The sequence below is a fragment of the Polypterus senegalus genome, chromosome 11 (assembly GCF_016835505.1).
Source record: "Polypterus senegalus isolate Bchr_013 chromosome 11, ASM1683550v1, whole genome shotgun sequence".
Lineage (NCBI taxonomy): Eukaryota > Metazoa > Chordata > Cladistia > Polypteriformes > Polypteridae > Polypterus > Polypterus senegalus.
Window position 1 is genome coordinate 25,559,842 of NC_053164.1, and position 24,339 is coordinate 25,584,180.

The window sequence follows — 24,339 nt, forward strand, 5'->3', positions numbered from 1 at the left end:
GTCTTTTTTACTCTTCTCTTATTCTGCATTCAGAAAAACACAACTGTGTGGTTTTTACATTTAGAAATATTTCTCTTTTTTTCTAAAGCTATAAATGCTTAACTCTCTCTTGTTGTTGTCCTATTATTTTTCCCATTTCCTGTGGAGTTTGCTCCCTTCATTTAACCCTAATAGTAACAATTAACAACCAGCACGGCAGACACCTGGGATGATGAAAGCAGCAATGACTTCAGTGTCGGACTCCCTAATTAGTAAATAATTAATTAAATAACCAGAACACCTGGAAAAGCAGAATGAAAATCAAGTTGAAAATACTGTTAATAACTTAAAAAACCTACACATATTCCCCATATTTTTTATTACATTTTAATAAAAAATCTACCAAACTTAGTTTTTAATTTCTACATTGACTTTGAAACACAGAAACTGGAAAATAATGACTCACTTAATTAGACTAAGAGTCCAATGAAAAATGGAAGTTGGTTGGAACAAAACCTGCAGTCACAATGGGTCCCCAGGATCGATTTTAGGAACCACTGAGCTAGAACAAGGACGTCTGCCTTCTGAATTCAGTTGAACCTTTACAGACCTAAAAAGTATATGCACAAAATTCATATTTGAGTCGCATAATGGGTTATTTTCATGGCTCATTAACTGTCTGCGTGATACTCATAACATCTACATAGTCTTATGTTTCTGAGGACATTCTTCTAAATTACCCTCACTAGCCTTTAGTTGTCTACTTAAAGGCAGTTTTTCATTTATTAACTCTTCCACTGGTGTTTCTTCCATCTTTCCCAGTTCCACGGTGCACACACTATTCGTAATTACATTTGATTGCTATCATGCGTTTTAGGATTTGATTGTTAACTGTGATTAAACTGTGAAACTGAGTCAGATTTAACACTACAGCAACTACTTGAGTGCCACTTTTCCTACTAAAGAAAGATGAGTCATGTACTAGCAGAACCAGTGAATAAAAATAGAAGAAGCATATGTGTGGATGAAATACTTACTTTATTTTGTTTTCATCAAACAGGAAGGCAAGTATTTTGTACAAAAATAATTAGTCCTACTTAAACTTTATTTCATGCACATAATCCCTTGAAATCATAAAATATTTGTGTATTAAAGTAACAAACTTTGAATGTAGTTTTTTTTTTCTTTCAGTTTCCCTACCCAATTCAATAATGTTATTTCTCTTCAAAAAATGACTTTTACTTTTTTCATTTGATTTTTCTTTTATCAGGAAATGTTGTGAATGGTACCATTGCTCGACAGATGGTTGATATGCTGGTAGAGTCCTCAAGCAATGTAGAAATGATTTTAAAGTTTTTTGATATGTTCCTGAAGCTGAAAGACATTGTTGCCTCTGATGCCTTCAAGGACTATGTGACAGATCCTCGAGGACTTATCTCTAAAAAAGACTTCCAGAAAGCCATGGATAGTCAGAAGCAATACTCTCCCAGTGAGATCCAGTTTCTACTATCCTGCTCAGAAGCAGATGAGAATGAAATGATCAATTATGAGGAGTTTGCTAATCGATTTCAAGAGCCAGCCAAAGATATTGGCTTTAACATTGCTGTACTGCTTACAAACTTGTCAGAACATGTGCCTCATGATACACGCTTACAAAACTTTTTGGAGCAGGCAGATTGTGTCCTCAACTATTTCCGTCCATTTCTGGGACGCATTGAAATCATGGGAGCCAGCAAACGAATAGAACGCATCTACTTTGAAATCAGTGAGGCTAATCGCACACAGTGGGAGATGCCTCAGGTCAAAGAATCCAAAAGACAGTTCATATTTGATGTTGTAAATGAGGGTGGAGAGTCAGAAAAGATGGAGCTTTTTGTCAACTTTTGTGAGGACACAATTTTTGAGATGCAGATTGCCTCACAGATCTCAGAGACTGAAGAGGAGGAAAAGGATGAAGATGATGAAGAGGAAAGTGCAGGTGAAAGTGGAAGTGGAGGAGGAGAAGGAGAATCTGATGAGAATGCCTCTCCTCCTGAATCCAGTTCAGCCTTTGCAGATTTCATTAATAGCATTTTTGACTTCCTTGGCATGTTCACTTTCCGGAACCTGAGAAGGCAATACCGTAGAATTAAAAAAATGACTTTGAAGGAAATGGTGATTGGATTGGCCACTTTCTTCTGGACTTTGATAATGGGTATCCTCCACTTCATCTACAGCATTTGTAAAGGTTTCTTCTTACTTATTTGGCATACTCTATTTGGGGGTGGACTAGTAGAGGGAGCCAAAAATATTACAGTGACAGAAATCTTGGCCAGCATGCCCGATCCTACTCAAGATGAAGTGCACGGTGACCTTCCTCCTGATGATGGTAGCTTAGAAGAACAGGAGGCTGGTGGGGCTATAGACCTATTAGATTCTGGTAAAGGTGATGAAGCAGCTGAGGAATCTCAAGATATGTTTGGAACAGAAAGGAAAGAAGGAGGAAGAATAGGTGCCATGGATGCTCCTGGAGGTTTGGGAGATATTGGTGAGCCCACCAATGTTGAGCCACCAACACCTGAGGGTTCTCCTTTCACCTTAAGAAAATTTGTAAGTGAAAATGGTTAAATATTGCAATTATTTTTAAAGAAATTTGATCTACTTCTAATGGAGTATTCATTAGCAGTGTCATTTTTTTAGCAATCTGGAGAGGAAGAACAGCAGCCACCACCAGAAATAGAAGAGCCCCCACCACAGCCTGAAAAAACTGAGTAAGTAGATAACATAACCCTATAACTTTAAACTATTCCTTGTTGTAGTAGATGCTAATATTTAGGTATGTGTTAATCTGTGTCATAGGAACTCTCTACTATGTAATTTCTTGGATTTCATCTCCTTTGGTGTGCGAACCAAAGCCCAGAAAAAATGTCATGGCAACAAATGTGTACAGTTAGACAAATTTAATTTAGTGGTTTAATTTTACAGAAATGATCAAGAGTCCCCTGCACCTTAAAATAAGTTTGTTGCCTTCTGATAATTTACCTGTTGCTTTTTGGGGCTTATGAATATGTTTCCTCTAGCATCCAGATTAAGGTATGTCCAGCTCAATCACTTCCAATAACAGATAATACCAGCATATACAGTAGATGGGTGTTATAGTCATATTTTTTCAGAGATGTGCATAATATTCTAGTTACTGTTTTATTTACATGGTTTTGTGTTTTCTCTCCATTTGTATATCGTATGTGTCTTCAGGTTATTTGCTTTGTTTTGCCACACTTTCTTTATTTCTGCATCATTGCAAGCACACACAAAAATGGCATCACTCATAAAATCGAAGCACACAAAATGGTGATGCCTATTAGAAAAAAACACATAAAATAGTATATAAATGAGGTCACTAAATTACAAAATTTTAAAAACAAAGGTAATAATTCATAAATTAAAAAAGTAGGCTAAATTAAATGAAATTCCTAACTGAATGTAAGTGTTGATGATCACACTCAATTGTATAGATTGAGATATACTGTACAATAAGTCAGTGCATTAACAACTGTCTTTCAAATTGCAAATTGAAGCTTTATAGTCTACTAAGAATATATCTTCACTTATAAAATTCCCATATGAACCGGTGACTTTTGACTTTCCCAAAATTTCTTCTTCTTCTTCTTTCGGCTGCTCCTGTTAGGGGTCGCCACAGCAGATCATCTTCTTCCATATCTTTCTGTCCTCTGCATCTTGTTCTGTTACACCCATCACCTGCATGTCCTCTCTCATCACATCCATAAAACTTCTCTTTTTCTTTTGCCTAGCAGCTCTATCCTTAGCATCCTTCTCCCAATATACTCAGCATCTCTCCTCTGCACATGTCCAAACCAACACAATCTCATCTCTCTGACTTTTTTTCCCAACTGTCCAACTTGAGCTGACCCTCTAATGTACTCATTTCTAATCCTGTCCATCCTTTAACTCTGCTACCTCCAGCTCTGTCTCCTGCTTTCTTGTCAGTGCCAAGATTTCTGTTTTTTTTCCCAAGATTTCTGTTGTGTTCAAATCTGTTACTGTCATTACTGCCTGGCAAAATCCAGCTGGAAAACTTGCCTTAAACATTTTCGTCCCTCCTTCTCTCCATGGTTCCTTACTGTGTCATATTGTCCCCTATCATGATTATTGTGACACTACAAGCAAGGAGATAACAAACCATGCTTATATGTCATCTTGGGAAGTCCATTAGCTAATACATGTATCGCCTGGCAGGTTGGCTTGATTATTCTAAGTATAACTTCATGTTTACCTTCATTTTCACCTTTACCTCTCTTGTTTATTTGGCAGCCTCATCGGCCATGACCACAATTCCCTACATTTTCTCTCACACATGTCATCTTGTTTTTTAAGTGCCGAGAATGGAGAGAAAGTAGATTTACAAGAAGAGCCACAAACAGAAGAGGAAGAACCACCTAAGAAAGAACGAAAGAAGTCAAAGAGAGAAAAAAAGAAATCAGAAAAGGATGGTGGATTTGAGTTTTGGAATGAGTTGGAGATTCAAAGAAATAAATTCTTGGTGAGTCAACTAAAGAGTTTAAACCTTTTTTTTCAGTTCACTGGAAATACTTCTTTTTTGGTGTTCTTTCATCTTTAGTACAAAATATTATGTTAAATGTTAATGCCTACAGTATCATTCACAGATCAAGAGATATTTCAAATTAGAACTAAGCAGTTCTAAGCCTATATGTATTGTAATGAACCAGCAGTCAGCGCTGGCGGCATGGTGCATTGTGGGTAATTCTGTAACATTCACTGTTTGCGCTGGGCAAGCAAGGCAGTCGATTTCCTTTTGTATTGGGAATGTATATGTGTATTGTGTTGCAGTTGCTTGGGGGGTTTGGGACATTTGTAGCCCAAGTATAATAAGTGTAACAGTTACCATCAATGAGAAAGATGTCTTCAGAAATGACCTTGGCAATGGCCTTGCAAAATGTAGAGCTTTGTTTCTGACTATCTGCTCTAATAAAGAGATACAAAAGGACAGAGCTGTGTGTTGCTAGATTTCATCTATGCAATTATTATGGAGACACTCGGAGTCGTGCGGTGTATGGGACACGAGTGCTCGCCTACTTAATGAGCTGGGTACAGCTGCGTGCATGACGCTGGCATTCCGCTAGCCGATAGCTTGGGGGAAGTGCACGGCAGAGTTCGGCTCCGAAAACTTCAATACTCAACCACGGGTTGCTACAGTATCTTAGATAAGGTATCTGAATGACTGGGATCATTGTTTCAATGTAACACTAATTTAAAAGGGAGTACTACCCTATAGTGTAGAGGTTCAGACATTGGATCCTTGTTCAAGTCAAACTATGCATTTTAATTGTATACCTTTTTTAACTTTATTTTTACAAACATTTTTTGAAAAATTGTATGTTCAAAATTATATACCAACAGAAGCTATACATTTAGAGGAGGTGAAATTTTAAGTGGAACAAATCTTTAAAAGCATGTCTTGCTATGCATTGCTCTGACTCTGTCTTTAGGAAAGTGAAGCAATGTCTCTGCTAATGCCTTTGCCATGAAGTTCTATACCTTCGTATGGACTTTGTGATTTATTGTCAGCTACCCTTCTAAAGTATGTGTTGCCTATTTGTGTCATGCAAGTCAGATTTTCAACTGTGGAGTTACATGAAGCAAATGAACAGAGGATTTGCTGTTTAACATCCTCAGCATGCTGTATCCTATCAAAGATTTCAACTGTTTAGCGCTGCCATATTACAGCTACAGAGACCTGTGGTTAATTCTCAGCCTACTGACTATTTCAATGAACACTTTAATCTTTAATTTTAACTTTCTGCTGATGGGAGTGTTACCTTATTTGGTAGCTCTAAACTAGTGCAGCATGAGTGAGTTGGCACTATTGTCTGTAGGTATCTGTTCCCACCTTGTGCCTTATGATACTGGTTATATGTTCTGTCTTCTCTGAACTCTAAAATGGTACAGAAAACACATGCACATTTGTAGTATAGCATATATCTTGTAGCCTTTGTATGATGCTGTGACTCAGAGTACAAAAACAATATTCAAAATTGGGCTTCAATTAAGCAAGTAAAAAGTACTTCAAACAATCATCCCTCCTTTAATAAGTAAATTAAAGGCCACACGTTAATTTTAGCTTCTACCTACTCACGTAGAACAGACATCCCTATTACACAGTTTAAAGTACATACAATTGCACACCAAAGCACTTACCGGCATTTATAGTGTTGTCTTTCCACAGTAACTGACCATGCTATCTCTATTCCAAATTCAATGCACACTGACTATCCATTTAATAGAGGTTTGGGGTTCTATGACAGTCTCAATATATTTTTCCTTAGACTGATGTCCACAAAGAAATCATTTGAGGCTATCACATTTACAATTTGTGGTTTTAGCCTCCACATAGCTGCTCCTCATCTATTCTAGTTTTAGGTATGTATCCCTCTTAGGTGTGGAAGTGAGTTTTCTGTCCCTTTTTGCAACCCTGTTTTTGCCTTGGTGTAAAATTCTGCTAATCAAGTAAATTAAAAGTAAAAATAAAAATGGACAGTGAGAGATCATACAAACCACTTTCAGATACAAATAGAATAGTAAAGCATATTTTTCTCAGTAATAATGTAAACAACACAGCACTGTGCATAATTGTTATTGTGACTTTCTAAGAAACGGTGACAAACTTCCATCAGTTTTTAGAGGAAACAATGAGCTGGACCTACTCTTTTAATGATGCCTTTAAGTGTAAAGTTTTGGCAGCTTTGGGCAGATGTGACTGCAATGCGGTTTCTCTTACTCTTGTCTACAAGTCTGTTATTAGATGGCAATCTGTTACCACCAGAATAGTGAGGAAGTGAAGCCTGGAGGCTGAAATGGCTTTGAAAGACTGCTTCAAAATAACAGAGTGGGAAATATGTCAGTCAATTGGGGATAATTTTGAAGGACTCTGTCACTACATCATAGACGATGTTAATTTTTGTGTTGACACTGTGGTGCCCTCAAAGACAGTGTGTTCAATCAATCAAAATCTCAATCAAGATCAATCAATCAATCAATCAAAATCTTTATTGTCATTGTAGCAATGAGACATTGTACAACAAAATTGCAATTTTCCAGTGCAGTAAAAATAAAATAAAAATAAAAACAAACACAAAACACAATTACTCAAGGTACAACTAAAATAAGGGAATAAAATAAGTATCCAAAATTGTCCATAACAGCAGAACAATGTTTTCCACTCATACATACATACATACATTATATTGCACTTGTCCCTTATCTAATGTTAACTTAGAATGAAGGTGCACTCGGTCAGATTGACCACTTAGCTGCATTCAGCATGGTGATCGCTGAAGGATAGGAAGTGTTTCCCTGTCTATGTGTCTTAGTCTTTATGGATCTGAAACGTCTGCCTGAAGGTAGGCGTTCAAACAATGCATGTCCTAGGTGTGATGGATCCTGAAGAATTTTCTTGACGTTCCTGAGACAAGCCCTGGGTTACTGAGACAAACAACAAGCCCTGGGTTACTAATCAGCTATTTGAACTAGAAGCAGCAAGTATTCAAACCCAATGACAAAGAGGCTCTAAAGGAGGCACAGCGAGTGCTAAACATAAAGACAAGTGAAGGAAAAGAAGCTTACAAAGCTAAAACAGAAAGTAGATTCACTCAGAGTAAGTAAATATATATGGAATAGACTTGACAGTTACTGGTCTTAAGCAATCCAGGACCCAGGAGCTAGAAGAGAATATGGAAAAAGTCAACGCCCTAAATCAATTTTTTCATAAATTTTCCATCCCACTGTCACCTTCTTCCAATCACCAGTCCCCCACAACATCCCTGCTATATAGATAAATAAAAATTACCACTTCACCTGGAATGGCCAGTGATGAGTCCACCTCTGAATATTGGAATGTACTGTGAGAAAGCTACTTGGAGGAAAAGTCATAGGACCAGATGGAGTCAGTCTTTGAGATCTTAGGGCCTGTGCTGAGAAACTTTGTGATATCCTCTGTCATTTGTTCAGTCTATCAATAAGGCTTCAAAAAGTGCAGTTGGAAAACATCCTGCATTGTTCCGTGCATTTTTTTACATTGTATTTTGTTGTGCCAATAACATTACCTGAGGAGAGGCTGACCAGATCAACAAGCAAATTCAAAAAGTAGGCTCAGTTTTGGGATTCACTCTCTACCCTGGAGGTTGTAGTGGATAAGAGAATGAAAACAAAAATGATAGCCATTATGAACAATGCTGCACACCCATTCTCTGACACTGAGTACTTTTAATCATCAAATTATTCAGCAGTGTGTGAAGAAATGTTACTTGGGCTCCTTTGTACCGGCAGCAATATGTCTGCATATGATACATTGCAAGTGTAACTGCCAAATCAGAAGTTTTTTTCTTTTTAGTCATGTTTGTTTATATATATTTCCCTTTAGGGACAAATAAAGTTCCACCTGTCTCTGATTTTGTGCATTAAGTAAGAAACCATGCAATCCAAAGCAAAAGTAAATACAAATTAACTGATTTATTAAGCATGACAAACTCAAGAGAATTCAAACAATAATAGAAAAATAATCCACAAGGGAAAAGACCAAGAAATATGAAAATGAACTTCAAGTAAATAAGCAAGTAAGCACAAAAAACCTTCAAAACTCAGTAGGCCCTGAAACTCTAAAAACTACATGGGTTTGTATCCCAGGGCCTCCCTGCATGGAGTTTTCAAAGCACGTTGAGTAGTGAGAAAAGCGCTATATAACTGTGGAGTTGTTGTTATTATTATTAAGGCCAAAATACTCAAATGGGCAATATACCTTGTAAGAAGAGACAACAAAACCAAGAGAAAGTTTTGGGGATCCATCCTGTATACTTAAAAAAAGACAAAACAAACATTTCAGATTAGTCTTAAGAGACTGAGTCCACAACAGAACTGAATGAAGTGGGGTGCTAATGGGACTTTCTAATGGGTTGACAGGAAGGGGTTTGTTTCAACTGCTATAACCAGAAGTGAGATCAGGTTGATTTTCCTTCTGAGGGTCTGTAGAAGAAAGAGAGAAGGTGTTAGTTCACATTGCCACCCCCTGGTTCAGTGTCAGTACATTTATTTAAGCCAATTGACTGCTTCCCATGTGCACATGTATGACAACCTAAATTTTCAAAATAGCACAATGCGTAAATACTAAAAAAAACCCCAAAGAGATCACAAACGTAATGGGAGCCAAAAACACAAAGAAATACTCAATGCCTCAGCCGTTAGCCTGTAGCCAGTGCAGCCTTTAAACAGAGGGTCTGATTGTAGCCCTGTTAGCTGTGCAGGTACACTTTTGGGAGGTCCCACCGCCAGGGGTCAACATAAAAAGGAAAGGGAGATAACAAACTCAATTAAAATAAATGAAAACCAGGAGAACCATTACAAATAATTAACAACAAGGCTCAATGAGAAACAATTACAAATTAAGGAAAAGAAATAAAACAAAAACATAAATTCCTTCCTTGTGCCCTATATTTGCTGGGATAAGCTCCAGCTTCCCCATGACTCTGCTGAGGATAAAGCAGGTTATGAAGATGATGGACTAGACAATTTTCAAAAATGAACAGAGTAAACAGACTACAAGGCAGGAAGTGAGCCTCAACAAAATCATAGTAAAGACAGGAGTTCCATTTTAGAAGAATGTGGGTTTTACTGTTTAACTTAATTTCATTTTTATGATAGTTTCTTTGACATTAACTGTTAATCATCTTTCTCTCTCTCATGCTAGAACTACCTATCCAGGAACTTCTACAATCTTCGTTTTCTGGCTTTGTTTGTGGCCTTTGCAATCAATTTCATTCTCCTCTTCTACAAGGTATTGTACAATTATGGCATTTTGGTTGAACTCTACTGTTATAATACACAGAGTGATTAGATTCTCCTAAAACCAATATGGGATAGTGTGATAGGATGTAATGTTTTTGTTCCTTGGTTGGGTGGCTTTTGGGAGCAAAGAGGTGACTGATTGTGTGGCCTATAATGATTTTATATGTAATTAACATTTTTCATATTTTTATGTTATCTGTTATGACGTATGTATAAGGTATTAGATTACACACCCATGTCTTTCAGATTTTGTTCTCCTCTTGTTAACCCTGCTCCCAAATACACAAAACTCCACAGAATTAGAGAGAGATGTCCTCTATAGCCATTCAGATCATATAAGCTACTTTATTAAGTGCATATCAAATCAACATTGACAACAAACTCATATAATACAAATTAATAATCACAAACTTTATATCAAAACTATTCATCAATGCTACTGCCTCATGACTGAGAGCTGGCATATAGGGTTAATAAAATATTAGTATAAAAATGTTAAATGTGAACCTTAAGAATTACATACACATCCTGTGCCATGTTTAATAACTACCTTTAAAAATTGTGAGAATATTTTCATTGTAAAAGTTTCAAATTTTATATAATGTAGTTCACAACATCTCTCCACAAGTGTCTGAAAATTAAAATGATGCATGCCACATGTCAGTGCATGATATTCTCATTCATTTCCCTGATTTTTACATATGTAGTTGTTGTCTATGACACTCCTAGAGCAATTCTAGAGAAAAGCTGCAATGGTAAAAAATGAGCTGAAAAATCCATACTGGCTATTTATAAAGCTGAAATATTGCCACAGTCTACTTCCAAACTGCAGTTAAAAGTATCTTAATTTTGTTTCATATGCAATTTTTTTGTTTCACTGTTCAAATTCATTTTGCAAGTGATTCAAATCGTACATAGTAATGTACCAGTATCTATCCTAAATTTGCAAAATTCTTAAAAATGAATTCATCAGACAGATGTGACCTAATAAACCAACATGAATACCAACTGCATGCTGACTTCAAATTGTTTTCAGTGTAGGATGTCTGCAGATTGGTTAGCTCATTATGTTAAGTGCTTAAGAAGCTTTGAGTAGAATCACGATTGCAAGACTCTCTGGGAAAATATGTTTTGGAAACATGACATTGCAGAAAACACATAGTAATTGGGCTGTACTGGGAAGATGTCTTTTTATTTAGCTCTCTGTTTAACCTGACTGGTTACCAGGTAGGTTATGGTAATAGTGGCAGCATAATTATAATTTTATTATGCAACCCCATAAACTATTCTAATCTCTTCAACTAAAATGACTAGCCTAATATAATTACAAAATTCAATAAAACTGAAAATTGATTATCTCTAAACATTTAAACATGATTCCAGTTTACCGTACCATCACTTATGTTCATAGGTCTGAATCACAATCTGATAATTTGGATGGTCACCTACCAAGAAACGCTTGTGATTGGTCAGCCAGTCAGCAAACATTCTCCACATCCTCTCAGTTGTGAGAAGTAGATCATAGATATGTGATAGAGTACCTGCCAAATAATACAAAGAGTACATGACACGTGTTTTGCCTTAATTGGGGATTGAACCTCAGACATCAGCGCCTGTAAGGCCATTTGAGAGATGTTTATTCTTTGAAATAAATCAGTCTTTAGCAATTCAAAGACTACAGTTGCTGTCCTGTTGCTGAACCAGCTACTGTGGTGCAACGTCATTAAAAAATCCAACTAAACCTAGCACTCATTTGTCATAACATTTGAGTCAGACATGTTTACAGATAAATATTTATGGATCTGTCTCTTAGGTTTCCGACTCTCCCCCAGGAGATGATGAATTTGAAGGTTCAGGTCTTTTTGAGGAGGAAGCTGAAGGATCTGGGTTTGAAGAAGGAGGAGATGAGGAAGAAGAGGACAGTGTGGTTTATTACTTCCTAGAGGAGAGCACAGGCTACATGCAGCCCACACTTGTGTTCCTGTCGATTGTCCACACACTCATCTCTTTCTTGTGCATCATTGGTTACAACTGTTTAAAGGTATACGATTTCAAATTTTTACCTAGATAGGACAAATTATATTAACAAATGTTCTTTTGTTTTACTGTGTTATCAATGGCTTGCAAATCAGTTAGTGTTGCTGCTTCACAACTTCTGTGACCGGGATTTCATTATGGACCTAGTCACTGTCTGTGTGAAGTATTGCATTCCATCTGTGTCCATGTTGCTTTGTTTTAATAACATGACTTTCCTCCCTGATCAAATTTACAGTATGTACATGTTATACTAATTGAAACTTCAATATTGATCTATAATAAGTTAGCTTTAATGTGTACAATAGTGTTTTTTACATCTTAATTATCATAAAAAACATATTCTGTTTTTCTGGATGTGGTGATGTAATATCAATGGTTGGTTCCTGCCATGTGTCTGATACTACTGGGATGAGCTTCATCTTCCAATGAACTTTTAATTAAGAAAAAAGTAAATGGATGAACAGGTGGCTGTATGTGCTTATATTTGTTAGGCTTATGATTTGTACCAAGCTCAAATTTAAATTTATTATCAAGTGCACAATAAAATGAGATCCTTCCTTGCAAGTATTTCATATTTACTATTAGTATTATACTACGAATATAGTAATAAAATAGCATTCATTAAATAAAACCTTGATGAATTATATACAGTATGTCTTGAAAAGAAAGGAACTGTGGGCCGGTTATATTCTGTTTTGACTTCAAGGTGGACAGACTAATATTGTTTTCAAATTAAATGTTTACTCACATTATGAGAAAAGTACCTAAATCTGAGGGAAAATATACTACAGTTCCCTAATTTTTCAAATGAGAGACTGAAGAAGAGGCAGGATGTTTATAGTGTGAGAAACTACAGAGAAGGAAGAGTGCATCAAGAGTTATAGTATATACTGTAGGTCCTGCAATAGACTTACACCTTGTCCTGGTAGAGCCTAACTGTGACAGATGTTTTCAAAATTTGCAAAAAGTCAATCGTGAATTTGGCCGAATCCAAATTAGAGCTTCCTTTCACTATCAAGTTCTGAATTTTTACCTTTAAACAGTACTAAACACTGCACAACTTGTACTTCTTATATAAGTTAAGCTTATTTCATACAAACAAAAAGAAAATCAAGATTTCTGCATTTTGTAATTTGAGATGAAACAGACATAGAACAAATGTAATGTGAATTTTAAAGTACCATTAATAGGCTTATATACTGAGGTTGGCTAATCAGATTATTGCTGTATTAGAGACTTTGTCATGTTATACGCTTGCACATATTTTGTTTCCCTGAGGTGACACTTCCCATCTGCATTTTTCTCTACTTACACCCAACAAGTGTAGTATGTTTCTGTTCACACATTTTATTTTTTTGTAGAATCAACTGTCAGCAGCGGCTGTTCGGCACATGCGTACGGGCTCCGTTCTCATCCCTACCACCTTCGCCATCACTTCCCCTACCTCTTGATGCAGATTGAAGACTTAAGGGCCAGCCTAAGTGAAAAACTAAAGAAAACATACTAAGTAATTTATACACAAACACTGACTTAATCAGTTTTAATGTGAAAAGATGTTGACGAAAGAAGAGAAGAAGAGGGCTGCTAGGTTGAAGAAAAGAAGAGCTGCTCACGAAGCAGCAAGCGCATCAACCTCTGAGTAAATGAATGCTAAATGTACAGAGAAAGAGCATGAAAAATATGAATGCTCAAGTCAAGTGTAATGTGCAGTATGCCATTACTGGTTACACATAAATGTCAAGTCTTGCTTGTTAATAGAGTAAATAACGTCCTTTTTTAGAGTCAACAACAAATAAGTAAGTCAGGTGGACCTCTAGACATGACTGTCCAGGTCTTGAGCCCTGTCTCAACAGTAAGGTGGATAGTCCACTTGCCCTCTTAGAAACTGCTGCAAAGTACACCCTTTCTCAACTCTCTCTCTCTCTTTCTCTCTGTATCTATACAACTCTGAACTCTTCTTCCTTCTGTAATTTGACACTTCACCACAACACAAACATTGCTCCTAGTTCCAGGTTCTGTTGTACTCTTTTTTGTGAGGAGGCTCTATGCCTCATTCCAGAGTCACCTCCAAACTTTGTAGTTACCACTGGGGTTAATAGTAGCTTTGCTTTAACCTTCAGGAACACCAGACAAACTCCTTGTAGTGGCCCCTGATATCCCTGAATCCTTGAGCTTTTATTTCCATTCAAAAGTCCAGTAGCCATCTTTGTTAGATTGATAACATGGTCCACTAAGTCCCATTCCAGGACTATGTACCATATAGCGGACAGGAGGTATTTAGTCTCTGGCATTCTCTTTGTTGATACAGTCCCTTAAAGCAAAATTCATACTGCCTTTTTTAGTTTCTGTTATTCTATTCATGAGAAGTGTGCAGTCATGATTGGAATTAGTAGCTGTCCTCAAAGCCAGGAATGAAAAAATAGTTTTTGAGAGGAAGGGACCCATAGAACTTGCTTATGTATAAGGCCCCTGCTTAGGGGTATAGTCTTTGTCCTTGTTTTTTTTTTTCCCCTCTACACCAACAGCTGCATTCAAATGACTGACATTCAGTGACAAGTCTCTAAAGCCTGATGGGAGACAGGTTCCAAGTGAGAAGCTCAATACTCTAGATTATCTTCTCCTCCTACTCCCTTGATTATAAATGGTGTCACTGTCAAAAAGGTGAAATCTTTTCAAATTCTTTACTCCACTTTTACTCACAGTATGTAAATAGCCGGTTTTCTACTGCAGTCACTCTGATCAATTTTTGATTACTGAGAAAGGAAGGCAAGGTTAAAGACACATTGTACAAAAATAATAAAGGAATTTGGAGTGGAAGCAGCTTCATTAATGGTGTTTAAATAAGCATGTGTAAGACTATGGCAAGACTGTTCAGTTTTAAATGTAAATAAATTGGGCAATAAACTAAGTATTAAATATATTGTTTGTTACTTCGGAACTTAGTAGTACTACAAAGGTTTTATAACAACCCACCCGCCCCAGATTCCAAGGTGTTTTCAAAGTATAGGATCAACAGTTCTTCTGGACTCCCAGCTAGCGTGGCTAACAGGTGCATATTACATTTGCATAGATGCATTAATCAAAGTCATTTATACAGCATACTTTTCTAGAGCATACCAGTAGTGATCCACCTTTGTAGATTTTTTACAGAGTTTCTAATTTAATAATACTGTAAATAATAAGTAGTGGTTTATTTATTTATTGTTAGCTTATCGTTTGATTTGAGTTTAATCCTTGTCTAACTGGTTTATTAAATAATTAAATTCTGAATTGTGCTAAAGAGCAATTGTTGCATCGCCTTTCATAAGCATCTTCCCAGCCCTATTTATGAACCCAGATTTATATGTCAGATACATTAACAGTATAATGTACTGTACAGAATACATTAGACCAACAAATAACATCTTTGTGTCGGTGCAGGTCCCCCTAGTCATCTTTAAAAGAGAGAAGGAGCTGGCTCGTAAGCTTGAATTTGATGGTGTTTACATCACTGAACAGCCAGAAGATGATGACATCAAAGGGCAGTGGGATAGGCTGGTCCTCAATACACCGTAAGTATAAATGACTGGCAGGTTCAGCTAGACATTTGGTTGATGAGAGGCATGCTTCTCCACCTGAAAATTTTATTTAACAAGAGTAATCAAAAGCTGTCTGACTTTTAGAGGTATACTAACTTGCTTCTTTTTATGTCTTTAAGCTCTTTCCCAAGCAACTACTGGGACAAATTTGTCAAACGGAAGGTAAGTGAAGATTTCCTTTTCACGTGGAACATCTTAAGTAGTTCTCTTGGCAACACTTCTATATATAGCCTTGTTGTTGCTTCACACCCCCATCTAGGACAGGACATCAGCTACTGTTTCCTACTTAGTAATTAATCTTGGTTTGTAAAGCATCTTCTCAACATACAACTAATTCAAGGTCCTTTTAGCTCAGTTTCAGCATCATCTGTGATAACTGTAATAGAACTGCTGTTGTCATGTGCATAGCTAGTTAAAATATATAAATGTCATTATTATTATTATCATTTTCATTGTGTTTTTCCTTGTGAAAAGCATGGTAGCAACATTCTCAGCTAGGCTCACTAGGCCTCTCTATCCTCAGCAACTTCATTGAAGATTACCTGGGGATACCCATTTGCTCCCAGAACATTCCTCCAGTGTGTCCTGGGTCTGTCTCACAGTCTTCTCCCATTGAGCTGTGCCTTGTAAAACTTTTGTATGAGACACCGAGGTGCATCCTAACTACATATCCAAAGCACCTCAGCTGACTCATCTCAATCTGGAGAAACAGCAAATAAGTCACCATTATTACTGAGCTCCTACTCCACTCATGGAGAGTCCAGCAACTTTGTGCAGGAACCGATTTCCTTCATAAATATTTGCAGTCTTATTCTTTCTGTCAGTTACCTAGAAATAAAAACACAGATGAAGATTATAACAATTTCCTGCTCCAAGTAGCACAAAAATGGGGTGTAGGCCTCAAAATGGCCAGCCAAAACAATATTTCACCTTGGTATGGATCCCCATAATAGGCCTTACCACTAGCAGGCAGATTCCAAACTCAACAGGCAGGCCTGACCCAGACCCAAAAATTGGGCCAAAGCTTTATAATAGCAAAATATCAGTTTAGGAAAGAGGAAAATTGTTAAAAAAAAATGATCTAACCCAAAAAAAGCAAAGTTCCTTCAATGTTGAGATTCTGTATTTATTGTGACAATTCCAAAAGAATGCAGTAAACAAAGGCAGCAGCAATAAAGGAGCAAAATAGGCTTAGCCTCTGCATATTAAAGCAAAGCAATTCCAATAAATCACAAACCAGAAAGCACGATGTGAAAGACAATGCTGTGGTTAAAAACAGAAAATCCAAATAAGAATCACAAAATCAAAATCATAAACACAGTGCAGAAACAGTTAAGAATTCTTCAGCTTAAAAACTAATGACACCAGTAGCCCAGTTGCCTAATAATGTGGCCCTGCCTTTTTAGGCTCCACATACATTCAGCAGGATAGACAACAAGCAACACTAATACATAAAAGCTTAAAATAATACAAAATTGAAGAATAATTAATAAACAACACCATATTAAATGAATAAAATAGATGCAGGACAAAATTAAAAAATAGAATTAATAACAGAATATAGAAAATAATATAATATATACTACCAACAGATTAATAAACAAGAGACATGCTTAAGTCTGAGCTGTACCATAGAGATGTGGCCACTATGGTCCAGTACAAAGTCATAAAACCGCTGCCCTTACACTAATTTGTTGGTCCTACTCACATTCACTTCTGCTGTAACTTCAGAAGAATACTCTTGAGGTACTTAAATTTCTTTCATCCTAGCAGCTGCCCACCCCTTACTTGTAGAGAACGAACCACAGAAAACGAGGATGATCTGAGATTTGAAGGTGCTAATTCTCATCCCAACCACATCACACCACAAACAATCCCAGTGTGCAGTGGATATCACATTCATTGGTTCCCAAGCAAACACCATCCAAACCACATGAATATGAAAGGAGAGAACACCCATGTGAAACATGCAAGTTGAATGATTTCAGCTTATGTGAACACAGCACTCGCTTTGTAAATACACAATAGTAAGTGGCATGCAGCAGTGGACTTTGAGATCCATACTTTTGTTGTACCTTCCACAAGATCCCAAGGATGCATGATCGTTAGAACATTATAAAAATCTAGATGAGAACGGTCCTCTCACCGCTCATTTGTGTGAATGCTTTTGTCAGACACAGTTCCTGCGCTCTCAGCTCTTACAAATTTTTACGTTTTCCTCACTTTAAATTCCCAATAAAAGAAGACTTATTATGTCCAAATCTTATTGAAGAATTTAAAATTTTAACAGGTGACAAGAAAGGTAATGTAGTAGATCTTCCGCGGATAACATTAGACACCACAGGAGATCTTGATATACCATTCGTATTAAAATGTTTACAGTTTCCTGTTAGAATAGCTTTTGCTATGACAATTAACAAATCACAGGGACAAACGTTTGAAGAAATCGGTTTATTTATTAGAGAGAATGAAATGATATTCACTCAAGGGCAGTTATATGTTGTGTTGTCACAATGTAAGTCCAAACACAGAATCAAAATTCAATGTGATATTGACGAAAAGTTGCTGTTAATGAAGTTTTGCAGTAAAAGTGTAAGTTTAAAAAGTATTTGCGTGTTAATTTCAAAGCCAAACAGAATGAAAACATATAACGCAACAAATACCTCTAACGCAACATGAAACATAATTTTCTTTTAATTTATTATGTTTTACTATTTTTGACTATGGTTAATTACCCGCTGTAATGTAAAATAGTTAGTTCTATTATGCATATATAACAATCCGCTTCCCCATATGCGAGCGGCAGAGTCTCAAAGTGGCTAGCGCGAGCAGGGGGCAGAGCCCCCTAGCACATATTAAAAATAACAGCAGCCCTAGCACTGATCTCTGTGGAACACCACTACTAACATCAGCCAATTTTGATGAGGTTCCTCACACCATAACCATCTGCTTCCTGTGTCTGTGCCAATTCTGCACTCATCTACAAGCAGCACCCTGAACTCCCACTTTTTTCATTTGATGCCCAACCTCTCATGTGGCACCTTATCAAATACTTCCTGAAAATCCAGGGAAATTATATCATAAGCTGCAGTCTGATCATACCCTTTTGTTGCTTCCTCTTAGAATAACAGCATGTTGGTAAAACAGGATCTCCCTCTTCTAAAGCCATACTGACTGTTCAGAAAAACTCCTGACTTGCCATGTTCTGCTCAATTCCTTCCATTAATTTTCCTGTAATGCACATAAAGCTTACTGGCCTGGAGTTGCTTGTATCTGCCCAGTCACCCTTTTTATATAATTGGATAATATTTATCCATTGCTTTCAACATAACAGGTCAGTTCTCTGCTATATGATATTGAGGCCAATGTTGTTCTACCATTGCTGAGAACAGCTTGGACAACATCCTATCTACCCTTCCTAAATGAACCTTTTTGAGGCCATTCAAAAGTCACAGCATTATTACATTTCACAAACACACAGGCCTTTTCTGCTGACACTGCATCAGCTCGCCAATAGCAGGCCTGCTACTACCTCTTAGTTTAATCCGGAAAATCTACTACCAGCATTAAACAGAATGGCCTCTGGTCTTAAACCTGATATTTTCCACCAGAGGTGGTGTTTAACAACAGATCCTAGGGGTGCCCCCATGACTAGTGCCCATAACATTCTTGCCACAGCTACTTCAAATTGACCTTACTACTGAGGTCTTTAGCAGGGTCTATTCCAACTTTATACCCCAACCTTTTCAAAAATGCTGGAGTTATGGGGGTGAATGAACAAACTCTGAATCAATGCAACAATTACTCATTCCCAGTACACACCCCTCTACAAAGTTTCTACAAAGTTAATCAGTGACCTTTGGCACAAAGTACTTTTGTACTTAGTACACTTATGAGCTGGCTGGTATTTCTTCATGGTGATCGTTAGGAACAATCCATGCCTATCACAAAACTCCGTTAATAATTCACTGTTGAGATCATTTAGATTTACTGGGACACAAGTCTTTACCTTTTAATCACACCCCTGAAAGTATCCCTGTTATTTTCCATGTGAATACTAAAATCTATTGGCTCCAGCAGACCCCCGTGACCCTGTAGTTAGGATATAGCGGGTTGGATAATGGATGGATGGATACTAAAGTCTTCCATTAGAATTACAAAGTCTGCTGGTGGTACAGTTTTGAGGGTCGAATGTTCAATGTCTATAAAGTAAATCTGGGTGACCCACTTAGTCTGCTTGGAACTCAGCCCTTAAAAGGTGTATAGAGCCTCCATATGCGATTCCAAACCTACAAAGAAAAGGGAGAGGATCAGTTGTAGTGCCAATTAGGTGACAGATAAAAAATATACTTTACTTTGGCAATGAAAAATATACATGTAGCAGTGTTAAATTAGGAGCTGAACTGTGATAGGATCTCTCATTTTTTCCAAAGCAAACCCGTTTGCTTATTTTTTCCTTTGTGATTTTTCTTACACATTCCAAAAATGAGTATTAGGTTTACTGCCAACTCCAGATTAGCCTGGCATGATTGAGTATGTGTGTTCATGAGTAGACCTACAGCAGTGTTTTTTTTCCTGGCTTATGTTAAATGCTTGGACCAAAGTTTCTGGCACCTGTAAACCTGAATGGGAAGAAGCAGTATTTGAAATAGATGGATGGATGGCGAATTTAAAGGGGCATAAGCATTGTGAACTTGAACCCGGACACAGGCAGACGGACATCTTAATTTCACCATACACTGTTTATTTACACTAATTATTTACAGTTAGTCACGTGCACTCCCTAGTGCCTCTTGCACCGTTTCCCCAAACGTCCAGGCCTCGCAGTTTCAATGCCTCTCTTTCTCCTGGCCGCCTCCAGTCCTCTCTCCAGCTCCGTCTCTCTTCCACCCGACTTCCGCTCTCGACTGAAGGGAGGTGGCCCCTTAAATAGGAACCCGGATGGGCTCCAGCTGCTTCCCGGCACTCCTCCGCAGACACGCCCCAGTGTCGCGGAAGTGCCGGCTGCGTACCCTGAAGCCGTCCGGGTGTCCCCTGTCGTCTTCCCCCCAGCACTTCCTGGTGTGGCGGAAGTGCTGGGCTCCAGGCATATTCAGGCACCGGGGCGCTGCCTGGCGGTGGCCACGGGTCCCTACAGGGCTGGGCTTCCAAGCCCCCAACATAACCAGGGCGGACGCCCCCTCGCGGTCTGGAGGAGGCACAAGCCCTACTCCGGTCCTCCTGGGCGTCCCGGCCGGGGAGGGATGCCACAGCATTAAGAATTAAGAAGGGTAATACCAGCACATAATAGATACAATATAAGAAACAGTAACGAGCAGAAAAAGTATGTGTTCAGCGATTATGGTTTGAGCATTCACTTGTGATTTATATTAGTATAAAACAGGAAAATGGTAGTCATGAAAGATACATATGCTTAACGAGCCCTTTTTAGGAAAATGGGTAGTGTGTGTACAGTGAGCCAATCTTTCTCTTGTCACGGAATGCAGTGTGGTGATTTTAGGAATGATTGGTTTCAGATTTTTATTTTTTAGTACTGCCTGGATAAATATTATTGGAAAACTTCCATGGGCAGGTGCAAAGCCCAGACAGACAGCTATTAGCCCAGATTTGCACCCATGTGTAAAGAGCTATGAGACAGCAACTACTGCATCAGTAGTATGGTGTGTAATTTGGGATGCTGACCTTTTGACAATATTATTCCTCAACCTATTTATAGTTCCTGTCTGTTTCAGTGTTTTGTATAAAAAGAGAAAAAGAGGATAGAAAAGAATAAAGTGACGTAATGAGCTTATAAGTTTATTGTAAAAAAAAAAAAAAGCAAAAGAGAATAGAAAAGAATGAAGTGTCATAATGAGTTAAACTTGAAGGCATGCTTTTAATTTGAACTGAATTTATTTCAAACTTTCCATTCACTCTTTGATAGGTCCTGGACAAGTATGGTGATATCTATGGAAGAGAGCGGATTGCTGAGCTTCTGGGGATGGATTTGGCATCTTTGGATATCAGTGCCCAACATGAGAAGAAGCCTGAGCCAGACAGTTCCATATTCACTTGGTGAGCAGCATGCCTGGGGAAAGTTTATTATGTTCCTGTAAATGGAAAATTATTCTAAACAGAAAATTAAAAGGCATTTCTCTTTCTGGCATAAGGGTATACTTTTGTGGTCTCATCATTCTCTCTCAATTGCTCTTTTTACAGGATTACGTCAGTAGATGTTAAATACCAAATTTGGAAGTTTGGAGTTGTGTTCACTGACAATGTGAGTTTATTTATCTATCTTCTGTATCTGAATTCCACAATAGTACTGTACAGGCTCATTCCTGAATTTGCACTACTGAGAAAGCAAATCACCTTTAGATTAAGAGGCTATATATGCTTTAAGATTTTGTTTGCTGGCACCCATTTTTTTTTAGTATGCTCACTTTAGTTTTCTTTGCACTTAGGTGGAGGGCAAGTTTTTGTTTAGAGAGATTGTTGGAATATCTAATACAAAGACCACTTACTCTCAATTCAGCCTTAAGTGATGTTTCTTTTTGGCACTTGGTGCTAATTATTGTGCCTGTGTCGTGTGACTTTTGATGTTCAGTATAAACAAAAATGAGTAAGCATTAATGTGTAATCTTTGATGTGAGTTTTGTTTACAGCGTCATATGTTCATGTTTCTATGTTTTACTATGCATATCATCATCTAATACTTGGCTATTGATTCTCAATGAAGAGCATGCTTTTTCCTTAGCTGTACTCATTCTGTACTGTTTTGAGCCTGATAACTTTGTCATTTGGCATTGGAACACCTCTGTTATTGGGTCCACTTTTCCTAAGCGCTACTGGAGTTGATAAGTTGAAATTAAACTGAAAAGCCAAACCTGAATTAAGGATTGGTGTAACTGATTTCATCCCAAATCACCAAAGTTCTGCAGCATTTACTTTGCTTCATAGGACAGTTCTGCCACTAGTGTGACATGTTTTCAAATAATTCCGCAGACCAAATAACTTTGTTTTAAACATTTTAGTAAAGTTTCAAAGCAAAACAATTCACACAAAAAGCAAAAGAGAATAGAAAAGAATGAAAAAAGAATGAAAAAAATATAGAAAAACTTGATATTAAAGAATAGAAGAGTTTTTGTTTAAAGAAAGTTTTGTTTAAGGCTTTGTTTCATGTTTCTGTATGCTTGGTCATATAGTTGTATTTTCAAATGTTCATATCAAAATGGTCAGAAAAGTGTGTGCCAATCTGCTATTTGCAAACTTATCTAACAGCCCATTCTAGCAAAAAGGCTATTTCCTAACTGCTTTAACTAACACTCAGTTTTACGGATATAGCAAAGAAAGTTCTATTCCATGCTGACTCACGGGGATAAAAGACTATACCATATTCTAAGTAATTACAAGAAACCAATATTCAATTGAAATTAGATGTGAATTTAGCATTAACATTACTTTCTAAGATTGGCTGTTGCAGTTGGTTTATTGGTCTGTTGGTGCAACTCACATACTGTATTTGGATGTGCTAGCTTTCATTGGTAGTTTATATGCAGCACTGTATAAGGGTTAATGTTGATGCATAGAAATTGAGAAATAACTACAGTTTTGTACATGAGAGCACAAAAAGAAACTGTGTAACATACAGCAAGAATCAAAATTGCTAGAAAGCACAGATATTCTGTAGAGAAGGAAAGACTTTAAGAATGACAAGTCATGAAAAGAACTCAGTTGTTGTGCTGTTTGACAAGCAACCTTTGAACTCTTATCTTTACCTCTGATGAATTGTCCTTAAAGGATCACAGTAAACCACCCCCTCCAGGACTAACCAAAAAGTGTAGGACCAAATTTATTTTAATTTTATAAATACTATGCCACAGTCAAAGAAGCTGTAGGTAAAGAGTGCAGTCACACAGGCCATAATAAGTCAGGCCCCTTCCCTGAGTTGCCTCGAAAGCTTGTATATTGTAGTCTGTGTAGTTAGCCAATCAAAGGTGTCATTTTGCTTAACTTCTCACTATAAGATAAGGCTACAAAATTGATCATCAAAAGTGAAGAGCTCAGAGCAAAATACAAACTTATTACAATTTAATAATTACAAAACGTAACAGCTAATATCAATTAGTTTGAAATTCACCAAACAAAAGAGTCTTCAAATGCTTCGTAAACACATGAAAACAGTCTAGACCAAGATTTGATACTGTGTTGAGTTGGCATCACTAGATGTCATTCAACCAAAGACATACATTTTTGAGAAAATGGATAGAAACTCTGAAATGTCTCAATATATACAGTACAGGTGCAGACACACTGATTACTCTGTAGGCAAGCATCAAGGATCTGAACTTATCATGTGTATCTACAGGAGGCCAGTACAGTGATTTGATGTGAGGATTAACGGGTACCTGCCTCAGCTGGTTGAACCTCAGACACGATGCTGCATTTTCAGTCGTCTGCAGTGGCATACTGACACATGCCAGTGTTCCTGCCAGCAGAGAGCTGAAGTAGTCCAGACATGACAAGACCAAAGCTGGGACCAAGAGTTGTACTGAATATTCTGAGATACAAAGACAGCTGGTCATCAATCACCACCCCAAGGTCGCATACTGACTTAGTGGTTATTAGTGATAGTGAGCCAAGCTAAACAGAGATGTGGTGCCGAATAAATGGATAAGCTGGGATAACATAAAGGTCCATTTTGCCAGGTTGACCTGGAGATGATATTCCTTCATTTAGTTTTGCAATTTTAGTGAGTCAAGCAGATACTCTAGCTGTATCCATGTGGTCGTCTGGAGAGAATGACATGTATAACATGGGAAAGGCACTATATAAATAAAATTTATTATTATAACTAGGTCATCAGGATAGCACTGATACATTAAACCATGAGACCGAATGATTGGACCTA

General features: G+C 37.4%; 1 protein-coding gene across 10 annotated transcripts in view; it reads left to right on the forward strand.

Moving 5' to 3' along the window:
• Window positions 1–24,339, forward strand: part of LOC120538749 (ryanodine receptor 1-like) — a 364,839-nt gene that overhangs the window by 314,130 nt on the left and 26,370 nt on the right. For all 10 annotated transcript variants that reach the window (XM_039768185.1, XM_039768186.1, XM_039768187.1 and 7 more), the window contains 9 exons: window positions 1,250–2,568; window positions 2,659–2,729; window positions 4,354–4,519; window positions 9,737–9,823; window positions 11,648–11,875; window positions 15,292–15,422; window positions 15,569–15,611; window positions 21,373–21,503; window positions 21,648–21,708. In XM_039768185.1, coding sequence (XP_039624119.1) covers window positions 1,250–2,568; window positions 2,659–2,729; window positions 4,354–4,519; window positions 9,737–9,823; window positions 11,648–11,875; window positions 15,292–15,422; window positions 15,569–15,611; window positions 21,373–21,503; window positions 21,648–21,708 — 2,237 coding nt within the window. The remainder of the gene's footprint in view (window positions 1–1,249; window positions 2,569–2,658; window positions 2,730–4,353; window positions 4,520–9,736; window positions 9,824–11,647; window positions 11,876–15,291; window positions 15,423–15,568; window positions 15,612–21,372; window positions 21,504–21,647; window positions 21,709–24,339) is intronic.